At 38.2% G+C, this 20,999-nt stretch overlaps 1 protein-coding gene across 1 annotated transcript; it reads right to left on the reverse strand.

Annotated features, from left to right (window-relative positions):
* Positions 1 to 15,602: 15,602 nt before the first annotated feature.
* Positions 15,603 to 20,931, reverse strand: LOC133797890 (serine/threonine protein phosphatase 2A 57 kDa regulatory subunit B' beta isoform-like). Its single transcript, XM_062235987.1, has 3 exons — positions 19,465 to 20,931; positions 16,625 to 16,936; positions 15,603 to 16,355 (listed from the first exon to the last, which is right to left on the reverse strand). Exons 1-3 carry the CDS (start codon positions 20,617 to 20,619, stop codon positions 16,323 to 16,325), a joined length of 1,500 nt encoding a protein of 499 aa, XP_062091971.1. The 5' UTR covers positions 20,620 to 20,931; the 3' UTR covers positions 15,603 to 16,322.
* Positions 20,932 to 20,999: the final 68 nt, after the last annotated feature.

Genomic DNA, 20,999 nt, shown 5'->3' on the forward strand with positions numbered 1-20,999 from the left:
GTTGTGGAGTGAAATAGGCAGGCAAAACAGAGTTGCGTTCTTTCTCTTTCTCGATTACTTTTCTCTCTCTCTTAGGTTGGAATTTTGAAGCTTAGCTAGAAGATTGAAACTTGACGATTAAAGCTTGAGAGTTTAGGATTATGTTCAGCAACTGAAAGGAATTTAAATCGTAATTGAGGTAAGGTTTTCAGCTTGAATCCCAAGGTTTTTGCTCTGTTTTTATGTGGTTTAAAGGCTTGATAGTTTGATTTTGGAGTTGTGTATTTGGTGATGTTTCAAGTGGTATAAAGCTTGGGTTTTGATGTTAGAATGGTGATAATGTTGTATTAAGGTTTGGTTGTGATATTGGAGATTTATTTGATGAGTTTTGGCTGAGTTAGAATTTAAGAAAATGCAGGGGAGCTGGGTTCGCGCGGTCAAGTCGCGACTTGAACGAACCCAGAGCATCCCCTGGGCTTTGTCTGGCAGGCGCGCTGCAACCCTCAGGGTCAAGTCGCGGCCCGCCCCTGACACCCAGACAAGGGGGCTTCTTGTCTTGGGGGTGCGTCGCAGCCCTTGGGGGGGCAAGTTGCAGCCCGCCTATCCACTTTGTGCCATGTTGGGTTTTTGTTTAGTTTTAGGCGTGGGTTTTGAATTTCAAGGCTCGGGATCGAATCTACTAACCGTTTTAGTAGGATTCGAGGTCCCAGGGAGCTGGGTTTTAGTCCATAAACTTTTTATTACTCATTTTATTGATGGGATTTCATATTTGGTTATGATTAGGTGACCGCTAAGGGATCTAAGGACAGGATCATTCTCAAGGGTCGTTCTTTATTTATGTTACGCTCAAGCCTGAGGTAAGAAAACTGCACCCAGTATGTGACATACATGATTATTGATGAGACATGTTGAGTGCTCTATATATGGACATTGGTTGCATTGTGAATGTCTGGAAAGGTTGCTTATTTGTGACTGGCACTGACTTGTTAATCAGAAACGGCAATGATGTTTAGTACTGGTCGGGAAGTTCTGACTTATCAGTCATGATCGACAATAGTACTGAGCGTTGGTCGTATAGAATTGACTTATGAGTCAAGAGGGGCATTAGCGTTCTGACCGCAGGCCGAAATGATTAGATCTAATCAACATGAGCATTAAATACTTGACCGACCTATTGGTCGAAGAAAACTAAAGTGCTTGGCTAGTCTATGACTAGTTACTTAGAGCCATGGCCAAAAAGGTTCAGGTGACTTGATAGTCACATGGCTTAGGGCGCTGGACCCTAGAGAGACTCATTATTCATCTATTCAGGGCGTAGGACCCCAGGATGCCTCATTAGCCATCTATTCAGGGCGCAAGACCCCAGAATGACTCATTAGTCATCTATTCAGGGCACATGACCCCAAGATTGACTTGCTAGTCATTATCTGATTAGGGTTGAAGCCCCAAAATGATTACATGATCATTTATTTATATTGAATACATGCAGTAATAAGTTTTCTTGATGAGCCTTGGCTCATAGGTGTTATGTGGTGCAGGTAAAGGAAAAGAAAAGCTTACCCAGCCTTGAGTGGAGACCTTAGGTGGCAACGTGTACATATGTGGCTGCTTGACCACCACGACCAAGGTGTTTCTCAGAGGAACGAGGGTTTAACCCTATTTTTGCCGCTTAGGTCGACGGATTGTAACTTTTGAACTGTAATGACCATTTTGGATTGTAAACAACTTTGTAAACACTTTTATGGGATCCCATGTACAATTTAATGTTTTAAATAAAATATATTCATTCCTTTTGACTGAGATTTTCACCCTGGCCCATTAATAACACTTAGATGCACGTTTATGACCTAATGACTCGTTTAGCGAGTTAAGCACTATTTAAAGTACACAGTGTGACGGTCTTGGCTAACCAGGGCGTTACAAGTAATAACCCTACTCATGCATGCATACCAGTCATATAAATGACTACAACGTCATATGGGGCCAGTTGCCCTAGATAAATGATTAATGAATCACACTAAGGCCCATTTCCTAAAATACATGATTAATAAATCATACCGGGGCTCGTTGCCTGAAATACATGTTTAATGAATCATACTAGGGCTCGTTGCCCAAAATACATGATTAATGAATCATACTAGGGCATGTTGCCCAAAATACATGATTAATGAATCATACTGGGGCACTTTGCCCAAAATACATGATTAATGAATCATACAGGGGCTCAACGCCCTAGGATATGGGAGTAATGAGTCACCTCGGGGCCATTTGCCCTATCCTCTGTATAACCATCCTTGAAGCTGGCCCAGCGTACCTGGCGCTGAGTTTTCCATGACCATTGGGTTAGACAAGCGTACGATACTGTGATTCCCCGAATTCTCCGATGTGATTTAATGGCGGGATTAGTAGGCCGGGAGGGCCATACTTGCTTAATTATGCCATTAATTGATAATATGCATGTATATGTGAATTATATTATAATATGATGTTATATGCGTGCATGTGGGTCCACATTTGAGTATTATGATATTTTGATAATTTGGTCCGTTAAGGGTATATTTGTGAATTTGGGTGCATAATGTAATTTGTGAATGAGATTCCATTATTATGGAGATATATTCGAGCTATTCGGCATGAGATGGTCCTATATTATGGATTAGCGGTTTTGTCATAACGGGGTCAATTATTGGGTAATAAGAATGTTTATTTGATGACAAATTGGGAGTTATTGAGATCAGGATGGAATTCTGGAAGTTTTGACTATAATGTCCCCGGGGGTGTTTTCGGGGTCCCGAGCACTAGGTTTTATTTGAGGTTACTTAAGCTTGAAGTAGCTTATCAGATAGAACGTACATTAGAAAAACCTCTCGTTCTTCTCCGTTAGCCCGTTTTTCCGTTCGAAGTGTTTTCGATGAAATCTCGAGTTCTAGGAGTCAGAATCAAGCGAGGATCGAGGCATAGCGATCCTAGGAAACATTAGAAGTTTCTTGACCGAAGGATTTGATAGAAAACAACGCAATCGAAGGTAATCTAAGTTTAAAGTTTTGAGTTTTAAGAGTTTCTAAGCTTTGAATTGGATTTTGTGAATCGTTGAGTTCTTGGTTCGATTGAGCCTTGGGTTTTGATGGTTTTGGGCCATTGGGAAGCTTGGGAACTTTGATTTGATGATTTGGGAATGTTTAGGTATATTTTTGGAGGCTTTGGGATGAAGGAGAACGTGTTTGGGGATGGCTTTGGGTTGGGGGCCGCGGCCCTGTTCTTGGGCGTCACGGCCCTAGCTTGAAGAAGCAGGTGGGGGGAAGTTGCCCTTGCTGGGCGCCGTGGTGCTTGCTCCTGGTGTGACTGGGGGCTGCGACCCAAGATGCCAGGGCCGCGGCTCTTGAGCAGTTTTGAGCCCGTTTGTGTGTTTTGACCCTGGGGACATAGTTTTAGGCCTCGGGATTGTTCCTACTACTTGGATTAGTTTGGATTGATGTCCCGGAGGCTAGATATTGGTTTGGAAACCTATGTTGATCATTTTTATTGATGATGTCCCGTATTTGGTTATGATTAGGTGATCGCTAAAGGACTAAAGGTTGATCGTTCTCAAGGGTCGTTCTTTTAATCATTCTAGCTCGAATCTGAGGTAAGAAAATTGCACCCTGTGTATGTATGACATGCGTAATTTCTATTGAGGCATGTTGGTTGATAAATGTGGACATGGATTGCATATTAAATGCTAGTGAATGTTGCTTACTTGTATATGGTACTGACTAGTCAGGGACATTGACCTAAGAGTCAGAACCGGCATAAGCGTCCTGAACGCAGGGCCGAATGAAGATTAGATCTAATCGATATCAGCATTGAATGGCGCTAAGGCATTAATGCTAGACCGACCCTAAGGTCGATGAAACTTATAAGCGCTTGGCTAGTCTAAGACTAGTTACTAGAGCCAGGGCCTAAGGCCCAGGTGACTATTTGTCACATGGCTAGGGAACAGAGTTCCATAGTTATGACTCTAGAGTCATGAGGAAGGTTATGTTGGTGACTAATCACCATGCACCTATCCTGTTTAAGCTAGTGAAAGGTTCACTTATCTGTTAAGTCATGGTGACCCTATCATCACATGGCTAAAGGGTACCCACTTTAGTGACTTTTGTGACTGTCACCTATCTGCTTTGGACTGATAGTCCAGAATGATTATCATGATCATTGTTGATATTATATCATGCTATATTGTGTTTTCTTGCTGGGCCTTGGCTCATGGGTGCTATGTGGTGCAGGTAAAGGGAAAGAAAAGCTCACCCAGACTTGAGTGGAGAGCTTAGGTGGTGATGTGTACATATGCGGCCGCTTGATCACCACGGCCAAGGAGTTCTCAGAGGAACTAGGGGGTTTACCCTATTTTGTCGCTTAGGTCGGCGGGTTTATAAATTTGAAACAGTAGTGACCATTTTTAGTTGTAAATAACTGGTAAATGTTTTGTGTAGCTCATGAACAGTTTATATACTTAATGAAATATATCCTTTCATTTTTATTGTTTTCACCATAACCTGTTAATAACACTTAGAGCACATTTTTAACCAAAGGACTCGAGTAGCGGGTCAAATTTCTGGTTCACCGTTCACCGTAACTGTTCTGGGGTAACCAAGGCGTTACAGATACGCTCTTGATGAGGCTTAACCATATCAACTAGTGCTCAGCGTGCTATTGTCGCCCTTGACTTATAAGTCAATGCTTTCGACCGGCGCTCATCGTGCTAATGTCGTTCTTGACTTATAAGTCAAGTTTGGGGCCCAGCCCTAAGATATGGAACTATTAAGTCACCCTAGGGCCCATTTCCCTATCCTCTGTATAACTAGCCTTGGAGCTGGCCCAGCATACCTGGCGTTGAGTTTTTCCTGACCATTGGGTTGGACAAGCGTATGATGCGCTCTTGATTAGGTCTAACCAAATCAACCAGCGTTCAACACGCTATTGTCTCCCTTGACTTATAAGTCAATGCTTTAAAACTAGTTCTTAGTACAATTGTCGTCCTTGACTCATAAGTCAATGCTTTTCAACTAGCACGCAACGTTATTGCCATCCTTGACTCATAAGTCAATGTTTTTCTCAATCAAATAATGCAGACAAGCATTTATTATATAATAAATATCCAGATACAGAGCATTACATGCTTAATCAATAATCACAAGAATAATCATAATCATGCACCTTCTCGGAGGGCCAAACCCTGATCAAATCTATATTCAACATTCAGGCCAAGCCCTTATCACGTACATCAAGTATAGGGTGCAGTTTTCTTACCTCAGGTCCGAGTGTAATGTAAAATAAGAACGACCCTTGAGCACGATTCTGAGTCCAAGCTGTAATTCCCTACTACCCTATAGCTATTACCATGTGATTTATAAATGTGTCGGTAGATTGCTAATCGAGGTTTTAGGTTGAAAAGTGTGACTAAATCGAAATAAAGACTCATTTGACGAACGTTAATTATAAAATATTTGGACATTCAATAAAGTCATAAAAATTATACATTGGGATCCCAAAATACTGATTTAAAAATATATTACAATTCAAAAGTTAAGATACAGTCGACCTAAGCGACAAAACCTGTGACGCCCCACATTACTATGGCTGCTTTCTGGAATGACGACTGGCCCTACAAGCCAAGACAAGTCTTTCCAGCGTGCTTTGTCCTCACTCGCACACTTCCTGGGAAAACTTCCCAGGAGGTCACCCATCCCTAGATTACTCCAGCCCAAGCACGCTTAACCATGGAGTTCTCAAGTGATGGGCTACCGAAAAGAAGATGCACCTTCCTGATATAGGTAGTACCCATCAATCCATTTAAGCCATCTTCAACTGTGTAGTCCCATACCTACACAGTCTTAGAATCATTACACTTGACCTTCCCCAGGCGGTGTGGGATTGCACAACTTACCCGGTCTTTCCCCTTACGGATCACGGGATTCTGACTGTCACAAAACCAACCATTTACAACATATTCCTCAAAACAACCCCGGTCATGGTAGCGAAGTAGGCAAAACATGTACACTCCGCTCCACGCTCTCCAACTCATGGTTGGTCGACCTTTCCCTTGCCCTTATCTGCACCATAGAACACCCGTGAGCTGAGGCCCAGCAAGAAAACTCAACACATAGCATATCACAATTCAATCCAGTAATAAATAGCTTAAACAGATAACAAATTAAACATATAGTGGCCTATGCCGACCTAGGTGCTTTACCAGGAAATGGGTTCACGGTCTTCACCGAGCGGGTGAGTACAGCACCTTTAGAGGGTCTTGCCCTACCAACCTGACTTCAAAATGCTTAGTGATGATCCCGGCCTTTGCCGTCTCCGGCCTTTGCCGTTCTCCTTCGCCGTTCTTGGCCTTCGTCGTTCCTTGAATTTGTTGTTCAATCATAATCATGCACAACATAGCATAAGATTTACAGGTATTCACACACACATTAAACACAAATAATAGGGCCATACCCTGCTCTACGGGTACAATTAGTTTTCTTGTGTGTGTCCCGAGCTGATTGCTTAGTGTGATCTCGAGCGTGATCCCCTGAACCCGAGCCTTGGCGGTAAACCTAGTCACAACGCAATAATAACAACAATTTGTCAAGCCCTAAATCAAATAAGAACTTCATAATGATATTCTAGCCTCCGGGATCTCGAATCATACTAAACCGGGTAGTAGAACCCTTCCCGAGCCCTTATATTTGGGTTCTTAAGCTTTAGACCCTAAATTGGCCATTTCCCTTAATTTGAGCCGTGCCTCGCCTCCTAAGGCCGCGACATGCCACAAGTCAGAGGGCCTTGGGGCTCTCTTCTGGGGACACGGGCCGCGGCTCGCCTCAGCTTGCGTCGCAACGCCTGGACGATTTCAGAGGCCCTAAGGCCTCCTGGGTTCATGGGGGTCGCGACGCCTGAAGAACAAGGCCGCGTCTCAAGCTCTAAAACCCAGAAATTCCATACATTTTCACTACTTTTTTTCCTCAGCCAAACCTTCCAATTCACACCCAATTTAACACTTAACCCAGAATTCATCTCAAAATAATATCAGCAGTGTAAACACCCTACAAAGCTAGCCAAATCTCTCAATTCAGATCAAATTCATCCTAAGTCTAAAACTTAATTAAACCTTAAACTTAACCAGAAAATTCATGGAAAGAGCATGTTCTAAGCCTTACCTCAGTGATGATTTCACCTTCAACTGTTGCTAACATCTTCCAAACTTCAATTCCCCAGCCCTTTTTCCACCAGAATTTTCAGAGAAAAAGATGATCAACCAAGCCTTAATGAGAGAAAGAAGGAAACATGGCAGAGAGAAAAAAGGAAGACAGTGTTTTCTTATTTTTTTGGTTCATTCCATAGAATTCCTAAGGCTAAGGCTGAGTCTATCCCCTAGTACAAAAGACAACAATGCCCCTAACCTATCCTCAACCTTTCTAACACCACCAAGGGCAAACTTGTCTTTTGCCACATTCTCGCTAATTCCTCGAATAGTCCTATAACTCCCCATTTAATTCTGACATACCCAAATAATCACCAAATCACTACCCGTTACCCGGTAATCCCAATCACGTGCTATATCCCCAAAATACCCCTAGGCTCACCTCGAGTCGGGTATTCGACCCCGTTGTGACTATTCCGCTAATCCGCTCCCCAGAACCATCTCGGATCACACACCATAATTATATCTCCACAATTTGTGGTCTTAAGTACAACACACATATAATTTACATTTATGCCCTCAACGGGCCAAAATTACAAATATGCCCCTATTAACCAATATGGGCCCACATGCATATTTAATTCACCTAAACATGCATTTCTAATTACATAATCATTTAATCCACGTAATAACATAATTAAATCAATTATTGTCCGCCCGGCACACTAATCAAGGCACTAAGCCTTATTAGCATATTTGGGACGCTACACAAGCCCCTAGCAATAACCTAGTCACAACAAAGTATGGAATCCCGTCAATAACGAGTAAATAGAGGCTTCCAAACTGATTCATAGCCTCCAGGACATCGATTTCTACTAAACCGGGTAGTAGGATCAATCCAAAGCTCTTAGGTTTGAGTTCCCGCACTCAAAACCTCCCCAAGACCCAAAAACCCCTTAAGCGTCGCGGCCCCTAACATTTGAGTTGCGGCCCGCCCTAAGTCAGAGAGGCTCTTCTTTTTCTTGGAAATGGGCCGCGGCGCAACCCAGCAGGCACCGCAAGGCGACCTTGCTTCAGGGAAATTGCCCAGACTTTTGGGTTCATGAGGGCCGCGGCGCGACCCCGCGAACCCAAATTTCTCTAATCCAAATCCTCCCAAAACTCACCCCAAAACCGTAACAAACCCACAATTCAATCTCAAAACATCCCTAGAATGTTCCAAGCAACAAAACCCATTTTTCGAATGGATCAAAAACTCACTGAACCATAAAATCCAAATCTAAACTCAAGAAACTTAAGGAAACCAAAACTCAGAAATTCAAAGCTTAGATTACCTCTGATTATGTTATTTTCAAGCTAAATCATTCGGCTATCAAGCTTCTAATCTTCCCTAGAATTGTTATGACTCTAACCTTGCTTGAATCTGAGCCCTAAAACTCGAGTTTCTTTCGAAAATGCTAACGAGGTGAAATGAGAGAACAAGAGAGTTTTCTGAGTTATATAGCTATGAGAGGTTACTTCGAGTTCAAGTAACCTTAAGCAAATCCCAAAGCTCGGGGTACCCAAAAACGTCCCCGAGGGAAAAATGGTCAAAATTCTCATAATTCCCTCCTAATCTCGCTAACTCCCAATATATCCTCGAATATTTATTCCCATTACCCAATATCCCGGTAATGTACTAAATACCTAAAATACCCCTTGACTCACCCCGAGTTAAGTATTGATTTCGTTGTAACTTTCCCGCTAACTTGCTTCCTAGGATCGCCTCGTGCCGAGTAACCCAGATATATTCACATAATAATGTGGTCTCATACATATATCACATATATGCCAAATATACCCATAACGGGCCAAATTACGAAAATTTCCCTTCTTATAAGAAACGGGCCCACATGCTTATCTAATACACCTAAACATGCATATTAAGTCATATTATAATATAACTCACATAATCATATAATGATACATGTATATATCACATAAACACATAATTTTCCATCTTGTCCCCCTAATCAAGGTCTTAAGGCTTATTAGGTAATTTGGGACGTTACAAATACGTGGTAGACGAGGCATTAACATTTTGCTCTATGTACTTGAAACAGGTGGAAACAAGGTTCAACCGTCCAGACCGAAATATATATGTTGCTCTACCACTAAAGAAGTTGTCGGTATTTTGATCTCAAGGTCGTCCAATTGGTAAGAAGACATTGACAACTCTAGACGAAGAACTGAAGAAAACAACCGATTGGTATATTCTAAATAACTACAATTAGATCTTACCTTATCTTCAGTAAGTACTTTGATCAATATTATTTCTTTTCATGATTATTATTTTAACCAACAACTCTTAAATGACTTCATTTTCTAAATTGTAGAGAGCATATGGAAATTCTTCAATCTGGAGGTGTTGAACACCCACAATAGATGCAGAGAAAGGAGTTTCCTACATGGTTTTACAATAAAATTTATGATCTCAGAGAAATGGGTTCTTCGGAAGCAACTGATGAGCTATTCTCTTTAGCTAGTGGCTCCTCCAATCTTGTTACTTCGTACTCTGGGTGTGTTGTAAATGGAGTTAGATTTCTATGTTATGATAGGGACAAGAATCGTCACACTCAAAATGGTGGTGTCTCTGCAGTTGGAGTTGGAAATAATATTTATTACGGCCAGTTGGAAGAAGGTCTAGTAATGTCATATCTTAGTGGTTGTTCTGTTACATTATTTAAGTGTAAATGGTTTGACACTAACTAGTATTCAGGAAGATTAAAGTCTGAGCAATCTATAACCAGTATCGACACTAGTTTAGAGGCGTTCAAAGCTAATAAATTCATCCTGGCAACTCATGCTAACCAAGTTTTCTACATTGATGATCTTAAAAATAAATCTTACTGGAAATTCGTCCAAGAAATACATCATAGAAATGTGTGGGACATTCCACCAGTTGAAGAAAAATTGGAGAATGTTGAAGTAGACATTATGCATGATACTACTTCATCTAATTTCCATTTGTTTGTTGATCTTGGTACGTTACTAGAAATTAGCTTCCAACGTACAGAGGCTCCATTAGAGTTTGTCAATTTAGATTATTATCTGTTTGGGGAGGAGGAGGAAGATGAGGACGAAGTGGAAGAGTTTGAAGAGGAGGAAGAAAAGGAAGACATAGAAGAAGATGATGCATATGATGAAGAAGAAGATGAACAAATACAAGAAGATGACGATGTAGAACAAGTTAATAGTGATGATGAAGATTATGATAGTGATGAATAATTAGTGGTAAATTTATAATAAGTGATTTTGTACATGTCATAATTTTATAATATTCTTTTATAATTATAGATGTTAATTTTATAACAAGTTATTTTGTACTTATATGATTGATGTTATTTGCATTTCTTAGATATGTTGACAGTTGCTTATGTATCTCATGGGGGTGATGGAGGATCTGATCCACCCCCTGGACCATCGCATATTCCTGCTGATTGCGAGCAGGGTAATTACAAATGATTTTATTTTATTTAATTGAAGTACCATGATTAATATTTATGTTTACATATTGAATTTTTAAACAATAACCGTTCAAAAAATACGTGGACGCCATAAATGATTAACCACAAGAGAGGAGAGGGAAAAATTAAAGTGTCATTCACCTCTTGAGTGGGATGTGAGAGGGAAAATCTTATAAAGAGGTAGGAGAAGATTACACATTTTGTTTCAATAGAGAGGTAGGGTTACTGGTGAGACAATATATGAATTCTGAATGTAAAGATTGGGCAAGCATACCGAAGGCCTCTAAAAGAAGGGTAATATAGCAGCAGTTTGTAATATTGAATTTTTCCTATTATGCATTGTTGATTAAGAATGTGTAAAGCCATAAATTCCCAACAATCAAAATCTCTAATTCTAACTACTTTCTTTCTATATTTTACATAATCTACAATGAGTAACATTGTCTTCCTCAATGGTGAGCTCTAAGAACAAGTCTTCATGAAGTAGCCTGTTGGTTTTGAAGATTCTTCTGAGCCTACTCGTGTGTGTAAACTTCATAAGGCTCTCGGTTTAAAGCAAGCTCCGCGTGCCTGATTTGACAAGATCAAAGCTGCTCTTGTTGATTGGGTCTTTCTTTGCTCGGTATTTTATTTTTCTCTCTTTTATGCAAAAAAGCATATGGTTGTGATATTGTTGTTAGTTTATGTTGATGATATTCTTATCACTGCTGAGAATTCTCAAGTCATTGCCACTCTTATTTTTTATCTGAACTCTAAGAATTTTTCTCAAGTCTCTTGGTTTAGTTAGTTACCTCCTTGGTTTTGAGGCTCTACGAACTAAGTCAGGTCTTTATTTGACACAGTCCAAGTAGGCTACTAAGTTGCTTCTTAAAACTAATCTTGCTGACTCCAAAGAGGTTCCTACGCCTATGATTCTTGGCAATAAGTTGGCTCTAGGTGACAACCCTTTGTTTGAGTAACCTGGAGTATATCGGAGTACCATTGAGGCTCTTGAATACCTCACTCTTACTAGGCGTGATTTATCTTTTTCTATCAATAAACTTTGTCAGTTTCCCAAAGCTCTCCTACCGTGAATCATTGGGATACTTGCAAGCGTATTTTACACAATGTTAAGGGTACCATTCATGTTGGTTTGCACTTTACACCTGCCTATGTTCTCACTCTTGAATCTTTCTCTGATGCAGATTGGGCCTCAAATTTAGATGATTAGAGTCAGACTTCCAACAATGGCTTTGGTATGTTTCTAGGTGGCTATCTCATTAGTTGGTGCTCTCGCAAGTTGCATGTCGTAACTCGTTCTAGCTCGGAATTGGAGTATCGTGCTTTGGCTTCTGCTGTCACAGAACTGGTTTGGCCACATTCGCTTCTTCGTGAAATTGGTATTCCCTGTACAGAGTACTATTCCTGTTCTATGGTGTGATAATCAAGGTGCTCAAGCTCTTGCCCTCAATCTTGTTTTTCACTCTAAGTACAAGCATATTGAACAAGATGCTCATTATATTAGGTCTCAAGTTTCTTCTAAACACTTAGATGTGTGTTATATTCCAAAATCCCACTGATATCTTCACCAAACCTTTATCTCCTCCAAGGTTTAATTTTCTTTGTCACAAGCTGCATTTGGAGCATTCCAACTACAACTTAAGGGGGGTTGTTAGTAAGTCTATTACTTAGAGGTTTAGTGATTCTATTTTGGTTGTTGTAAGGGTTGCTAGTTGTTCAAGTGAGTTGTATAGCTCTTGCTTTCTGTTGAGAATTGTAATAGAATTGGTTATGTAATTTCATTCGGTTAGCTTCTAAAAACTTCCTTCTGCATTCTATATATATGAGAAATACATTACAGAGTTCACTTGAGCTTTTCACTAAAATTTCATAGTGTTTATTATTATTATTATTATTATTATCTAAAAATATACTTATTCATCTTTCATTTCTCTTTTTATAGATTTATAGATTTATTGAAAGAGATTCATAACTGTCATTGGATATTGGGGTGCTATGCAACAATGATGCGGATTTGTAGAGACAAAATATGTGTCTTTAATGGCAATGCGGGTTCAGAGTTATTTATTTGGTCTTTCTTTGCACTTTGTTGCATAAGACTCTTTAGCTTTGTTTAGAAATCTTCAAGTTGGTTGTCCAATTTTTCAAGAGTATATTTGATTCATGTTCATCATCATAGATTAATTGTGCATACTTTTTGGGTGGATGAAGAACTTGTTTGGCTCCTAGTTTTATAGGATGTATGACATTATAAAAAAAATTCAATGATAATTGATTTCATTGCGACAAAAAAAAATCTTAGAACTTAAATGTTTAGGAAGATGTGTGAAAGGAAAGTCAAAAATTTATAAAGGGATTATTTAAAAAGAGATGGAAGAAAACAAAAAAAAAATGACTAATATAGAATTACTCTTTTAAAAATATAAAACATATTTTCTTATGTACATATGTATGTTATTTTTTTAGAATTTTTTCTACGTGATACAATAATTATAAATTATAACTCTTTGTATGAATTTTGAAATTATCTTTTATTTTGGAGGATAAATGTTGGTGCATAATTTTACTCTCAGTACTATGGGAGAAAGGGGAAATTCGAGAATACCTATTGTTATTAAGCTTGAGCTTGAGACTCAGACCAAAAACCTAGCAATTGCTTCTTTGTAGTAGGACTTGTACTGATGATCTTTTTGGTTGTTATTTCTGAGCGAAATGGGTTAAACTAACATTTAATCACGAGTGTATTAAAAATCTACAAGTGTTATGGGGGCATTTTTATCAAGAAAAAAGTTTGGGATACAAGTGCTATAAATCGCGGGGGGGGGGGGGGAACATTGTCTTAAATTATTTGAGAAATTAAGAATTTAAATGCTAAATCTTCGAGATTGCAGACCAAATTGCAAAATAGTGATCATATTAGAGATTTGTGATGTAAAAAAGCCAAAGCATAATTATTAATTATTGAACTACTTTGTTAAGTTTATTGGGCACTCTCTTAGCAAAAGTCTACAAGGCACACTACTATCCTAGAAGTAATTTTCTACAAGCACCAATTGGTTATCCACCCTCCCAAATTTGGAGAGCAATTTTTTTGTGGAAGAAGTTTTCTTGAAGAAGGTATCCATTTTAGTCATGGTAGATTTATGGATTCCTAGGCCACACAAGTTTCTTCCAATCTTGTGTAGTTCTGCTACTCCTCTTCTTTTGGTCAGAGCACTCATTACACCAAATAGAAGTTGGAATGCTTCTCTACTGCATCTGTTGCTTGCAGATGTTCACGCCATTCTATTGTTCTTCTCTCACTCGTGACAGCTCCTGACAACATTTGTTGGCATTTTGATGAAAATGGGATCTACACTGAATTTCGGATATCATTTGGTTGTTACTTTACTAGAAAAACTACTAAGCTCTATTCAACCGTTCAAACTAACCCGAAAAAACCAACAAAAAATATAATCTGAAAAAGCCGACTTTCATTTCAAACCGCCCAATTATTATATTGGGTGGGTTGAAATTTTTGGCAACCCGCCCAATTAAGAATTTGTCTACTTTTTTTAATTTTATATTTATTGAATTATTAATTATACATATATAAAACTAAATTCTTATTTTTTTTATAAAAGATCCTATATTTTAAAGTAACAATTATTTTAGTTACAAATACAAACTAAAAATAGATAAAATAATAAAAAATATTAGTAAAAAATAATTTTTTTAGAAGAAAAAAAATTTTAAAAAGTTTCAGCGAACCGATGGTCGGGTTGAAATTTAATTTTTTTTAATTGGGTGGGTTACAATTTGAAAAGTACCAACCCAATTATAAGTTTGGGTTTGTCAAAAATTCACCCAACCCGCCCAAACCGATCAATGAACACCCCCATAATTCCAAGGTTCTTGCCATGCCATTGCCTAGAAAAGTTGAACGTTTCACTTGCATGTAAATATAGATAATTGCTAAGGGATATTTATGGGGCCCAACACTATAAGGAGGTGGCATACTGTTATCGATGCAATTCAATATCGAGTCTTATACATTTGAATTTAACAAGTAATATGAACTATCTCTAACAAATCATAGGATGTCACCTCATGTAATGTTGAGTTCCTTAAGATATCAAATAGCAACGCTCGTGTAAATATACCTCCAATAACCATGTATATACAGCAACATCAATTTTCATGCCTCTCTTCTTGTTTTTATTGGAGATGGCCCTATGATGATATTATGCAGGCTATATTTCTTTGTCCATTTGCAACTCAAATTTGGTAATTGACTGACTTGTGGCCTTCTCTGAAGAAATGCTTATCTTGGAATGTTTTGAATGTCTTGGAGTCTCAGTCTTTGCCTTTCACCCTCCTCGACCACAGTTATGTTCCATTATTATTTTTGGCTTGGTGTATTTTGATTGAGAGGAAAAAAGCCAAGCCTGGTCTACATGTACGCGCATCTTTCTTACCCGCTTTTCCAATGGGTAATTAAATTCTACCAAGAATGGTTATCTGTCCTAGGTGTAGCTTTAGGTAACTATTTAAAAAAGTTTTATACTTTGTGGGATATTAGTATTACAAACTTATTGGCTCTCTTTCTAGGTTATAACTATGTTGTTCATGAATTAACCAAACAAACATGAACTTTCTACTAAAGTATATACAGTTGGAATTTTGTTTACTTTATGTTATGAAATTTGTACTTCATTATTCTAATTTATAAGTGAAATTTGACTATGTATGTATCAAGTGAGACCACAATTATAAAATATGCTATGTTTATTAATTATGTCAAATATATGCTAATGAATCACAAGAAGACTAAAAATACTCCTCTCATTTTCACCACTTCTTCTTGCTCTTCTTTCTCTTCTCTCTACCCACCCACGGCCACAAATCACATCACCTCCGGCCAGAAAAGAAAATCCCACAGCCACATACATACATAGTCAAATTTCCCATTTATAATCAAATTGGTCATTCTTTAAAAAAAATGGTAAGTTCACAAAACATTTACAATGTTAACTACCACATGTGGCATGGGAGAAGGTAAATATACATTGGGATCTATGACAAAAGACTCGTTATTTTGCCATAAAGAAAAAATTACAAAATGGTATCCAAAAATACATTACTACAAAACAATTATTTTGCCATAAAAATGTAAGAGCTCTACTAAGCTATTTTGTATCAAAATAGTAAAAATGTTCGTTTGAGAGGATCACGACTGAATGAGCGAAAAAAGTTGTTGAATAGTAAAATCCAAACGGTATTCCACAGAAAGCGACTTGTTCTTGGCATTGAATCTCGTACGAGAATGAGGTCATCCACGCCGTTCGATCATATTTATTTATAATTACCATAGTTGAGTCCATCCATGGTTGTTTTTTTTTTTTGAAAGTCATCCATGGTTGTTTCAATACCTCAAAATGCTCATTTTAATGTTAGAAATTAATAGCACTTGGGTTACCACATTTCTAACCAACTACACTCTAGTCATTTCATCGACGACCTTTATCTATACACAACAAACGTATAACATGAAGGAAACTAACGATAAATATTAAAAATAAAATTAATAAACTAAATAACTGAAGAAAGTATTTTGACATATTTTACCGTGGCTAACATTAATATTTAGACCCTTTTTGGAGGCAAGAAAAGAGAGGCTATTTTCAACTTCAGATTTTTTGGTGAAAAATCTCTTCGTGCCACTGGAAAGAGGACAAAAGAAAAAATAAGAATGAATTATCTTAACTATTAATAATCAGCAAAATAACAGTTCAAATTCTTTGTTACAGAGAAAAAAGAAAAAAAATACTGATATATATTTATATATATTCTTCTCCTTTCTATATTATGTCAGTTATAGTCTTAATAAAAGATTAAGACTTAAAATGTCAAAAACAAAACAAAAAGAATAGCCACTACAGTGGAAACAAATATTAAGCAAGTCTACCGAAATTAATCAGTTAACCCATACCATATCTTCTCGCTGAGCTTGTGCTGCTACGTCTTCCAGTCTCTTCCATGTCAATTTTCGCTGCTCTTCCAAATCTCTAGCCTTGGTTTCCTTCTCCAAGTACTCCCTCTCACACTCTTCAAACAACTCGGCATCCATATCTCGGAACATCCTTTGCACATTCCCTGTCAGCCCGTTTACAGCCTGGTTCCAGTGACCTCGAATGTTTTTCTCCAATGCTTCGAAAATCAACGGAAGTATCACATTTCGGTTTTGTGCAATCAAGCTTACTATGTGTTCATTGTTCCAAAAGTAAAGGGCTCTTTCTGCAACCTGCCAGATGTATTCGTATAAGAAAAGGCTTCCCGAGAAATAAGTCAATTAACAATCTATAAAGTCGGCAAACTGTTCGGACACAATGAGAGATAAAGATCAAAACCTCTAAAGAGAACTAAGACACAATCAAGAGTTCAATGATACAGCTTGTTACCCCATGAATCTTTTACCAAACTACCATACACAACATTCGGACATTCTAAAGACTAGAAATGACAAAAGACTAACACCATCAAATGATGAACACATTTTAAAGCAACAAACAATGACACATACGAGTATGGCAGCAGCACAGACAGCAATTACTCCCCGTCCTCTAATAATGATTTAATGCTCTGTTATAACTCTAATTGTTAAACTTACAATCAACAAGATGAAAGATGTTTTGTGATTCACATGAGAAATGGCAAATGCCCAAAAATATCCTAGAGAAAACATGATCTATTTGAAAGAACACACATCACAATAGATCAAATGGTCACGCCCATGACTTGCTCATGGTCTCAACATAAGACCTACCTAGCAATTTGCTAGTGTTTCAAGCCTCCCAAAGGTTGTAGGGTTTAGTGGGAGCGGTAGTATAAAAAATATATCACCTACATAGACACACTATATGACTTTGCCACTGCTTTATTCTGTATAAAAGTAAAAAAATTTCCCACAACCAAAATCAGTCAGCAACTAAATTAGCTTGATAGCTATGTTTACACTTTACAGAACCACCCGAGTGGATGGGATGGGACAATGTAAATAAAATGTTTTCACAATAACAACATGAAGTTTGTAAAATAATTTCAAACTATGTAAAACATTGCAACTTGTGTTATACAAGTAACAGGGAAGGGTCATGTAAAACGATATCCACATAACAAAGAGAAGCCTGTCTGAGAATGTAAATATAATTAGGAATAAGGATGTAATCACAGAACCTTCAAATGATACTTATGAAACGTACAAATACTTTCATAAAACTACCAGTAGAAAAAATATTTATATTTACATATATACATATAATTTGAAAAGTGAGTGACAGACATCTACTTTGTCAAGTTGGAACCACTTTCTGGAAACATGGTTTTAAAAAGCTATCGAAGCTTATGCCTTGCGCTCAAAAAAACACCTCTGAAGTGGTTCCATCAGCTTCTTAGTTCTTCTATCATTAGTCATCACCTTTTTCTTTAAGAAAAAATCTCTACAATAGTGAATAGCAAGATTTGGAAAATAAAGCAATGAGCAAGGGCACACACCTATACAAGAATACTATTCATGCCAGGTAAAAAAAAATTAAAAGACGCAAGATAGATTAAAAAAAGTTATGGAAAGTAGTAAATTGAGAGTAATACAAGTGAAATTTATTGGTAGTGTCATGTAGGAGGTTAGAATTTGAAAATGAAAATAATATCAGAGACATCAAATCTAAAGCCTGTGAGATTTTAAATTTGAGAGATGCACACTAAGCATGTTTCCAATTTTGCCACCAAAAAACAAATTATGCTCATTTCTGCACAAATTTATTGTATCTACAAGGATATGCTTACATACAACATCAGTTGATCAGCTAAAAACGTGGTCAAGGAATTAGATATTTCTCAGTCTTTCCAAGTAAAACAGCTTAAACATGACCGAATGCACCACTCACTACCAACATAATACATTAAATTTAGGTTCACGCACTCCATTTATCACACTGACCAAGTCGCAACAGATCTGATACATCTGAATTCTATAGAGAACCCAAGATACTAGCCTGGATTCTGTATTGCAGATCATTACTAAAACTAATGGAAACACATTGCAATAAAGAAGGAATATATCTTAATGGATGATTCGAGTAACTACTTCACAAAGTCCAAGAATGTGAGCAATCTGGCAAAGATACACAGTAGAATTCAAACATCAAAAGAGCAAAAAAACAAAAATTACAAATAATATTAGAACAAGTTGTGGCTAATTTTGGAAAAGAAATGACACATGCATCAACATGTGTTTGGAAAAGAGCACATACACAATGCAACCTCAGCAAGAACGGTGTCTCACCTTCTGTAAAGAATCAGACCAATAAGATGAGCATATTTCAGTTCTGTCAAATGCCTTAAAACTGCTCAGCCATAGGTCAAAGCAGCTATTTTCTTAAGATGATAAATTGTTTTCAAGGTAGTCGTAAATGTACTTATAATGGTGAATTTACCAGTTACCACGAACAGGAATCTACAAAATCTAAGCAGTAAGTTACTACTAGACATTGCAAGAAGAATCTACAAAAATTATCACCTAATACAGAAGTTAAGCAACAATTATGCACTCTGTAGGACATTTTGCAAGGAAAAAAGGTTGACCTGACAACTATCTGATTACGAACTTAAATAGCGTTATGCATTGTCTCTGAATATAGTAATCTTCTATCGAAAACTCAATTGAAAATACCACTTTAACTTCTTTCTAACAGAAATATGCTTTATGTTAAGTATATCCACGACCATAAAAGAAATAGATTTAGTGACAAAGCTATAAACTTGTCTATGAACCTGGAAATGTGGGCTGTTAAGACAGCGCCCTATCTGTCTAAAAAGAGGAATCATGCATCTCTGGAACTCCGCAGCCTGAGTAGCTTCTAAAACCTCTTCTAGCTCTCCAAGAAAGAGAACCTCTTTCTGGCAGTTTGTGACAGGCCAATACTTCAACAACCCGCGAATTACTAAATCCGCCAACTTGTAATCCTTCTCCACGAACTGCGTGATGCAATAAGACAATGGCTGGTGATACACTGCTATACATTTTGGCTTATGGAGTGGTATAAGCGCTCTTGAAAGGAACAGCTTATGCTCCTCTTTCATGGGCAACGCAAACCCATTAATAATACTCCCAAGAATCTCCAACAACTCGGCAATACCACAATGCCTTTCAGTCTCAAAAATAAACCTATAGAAGATATTATTAATGGCCTTTCTAACAAAGGGTCGATGCACCATGAATTTTCCATAAATACGATGAAGAATAGTTTTCAAATACTCTCGCTCACGTGGGTCCTCGGAGTCGAACAATTCAAGCAATTTCAGCACAAAGACATGATCAATGTAACGCTTGGCTACCTTAGTATCGGTCTCGGAAGAAACAAGATACCTCAATAGAATCTCGTACACAATTTGCAAATGCGGCCAAGACGGCTCCAAATAAGGCTCGTCGTCTTCGGGGTCACCAGCGGCTTCAGAGCCGGTGTTCTCGTACGCTGCCGGAGGAAGACACCGGAAAACATTAACGGAAACCATTCTGATAAGCTCCTCCTGCATTGTCTCGTTCAATTTACACGAACCCGCTTGGATAAAATCGACCAGCTCCAAAAGGGTTTGGCGCTTGATCTCTTTCTCACGAACCCCTTTGAGAGTATCTGAAAAATCGCATTGGACCCAACAAACCTTGAGCTTGCGGAGGAACAATGCCGGGCGCTCCGAAACGGAAACGTCTCGTAAGAAGGGTAGGATTTCGATGACGCCACCGGGGTTAAGAGGGGGCTGCGGTGATTGAGTGACGGTATGTGATTCGGAATTGGCAACGGCCGAATTGATAGTCGTCCGGGAAGCGTGGTTCACCGTGACGTTACCGGGTCCGAGCCCGAACCCGGCATTGTCGTTGGATTCGGACTTGGATTTCCGGTGACCGCGTTTCATGAATTTGTTTAACATTTTTGCTGGTCGATTTGCCAATATTAATCAGTAAAAAAACAATTTTTTTTTTAAAACCTAAAAGAGGAAGGAGTGAAGAAGAAGAAAGGATTGGGTTGGGTGGTAGTTAAGGATTGAAAAAGAATGAAATGGTGTGGAGCTGAAATTGAATTGGGTGGAGAAGATGAAGAGAGATTCGAAGGAAGGAAGACAGAGATGAGATGGGTTTCATTTGATCCGAGAGGCCAGGAAAGGAGCGGCGATGGCGAAATTGGGAGTGGAGAGCAGAAAAACAAATGGATTCTGATTTTTGTTTTTCTTTTCCTTTCTTTTCAATTATTATTATTATTAATGTCTGAAATGAATGATGTGGATAAAATGATATTTGAGGAAAGCAAAAG

This window comes from Humulus lupulus, chromosome 8, assembly GCF_963169125.1.
Source record: "Humulus lupulus chromosome 8, drHumLupu1.1, whole genome shotgun sequence".
Classification (NCBI taxonomy): Eukaryota; Viridiplantae; Streptophyta; class Magnoliopsida; order Rosales; family Cannabaceae; genus Humulus; species Humulus lupulus.

Bases quoted from the DNA above. Each gene is read 5' to 3' on its own strand.
- LOC133797890 (XM_062235987.1), bottom strand. From the start codon at position 20,619: ATGTTAAACAAATTCATGAAACGCGGTCACCGGAAATCCAAGTCCGAA. The intron at 16,937-19,464 runs GTTCATAGACAA...TACATCTGGCAG, and splicing joins TTAACAGCCCACATTTCCAG to GTTGCAGAAAGAGCCCTTTA. The intron at 16,356-16,624 runs GTATGGGTTAAC...TCCTCTTTCCAG, and splicing joins AAGCTCAGCGAGAAGATATG to TGGCACGAAGAGATTTTTCA.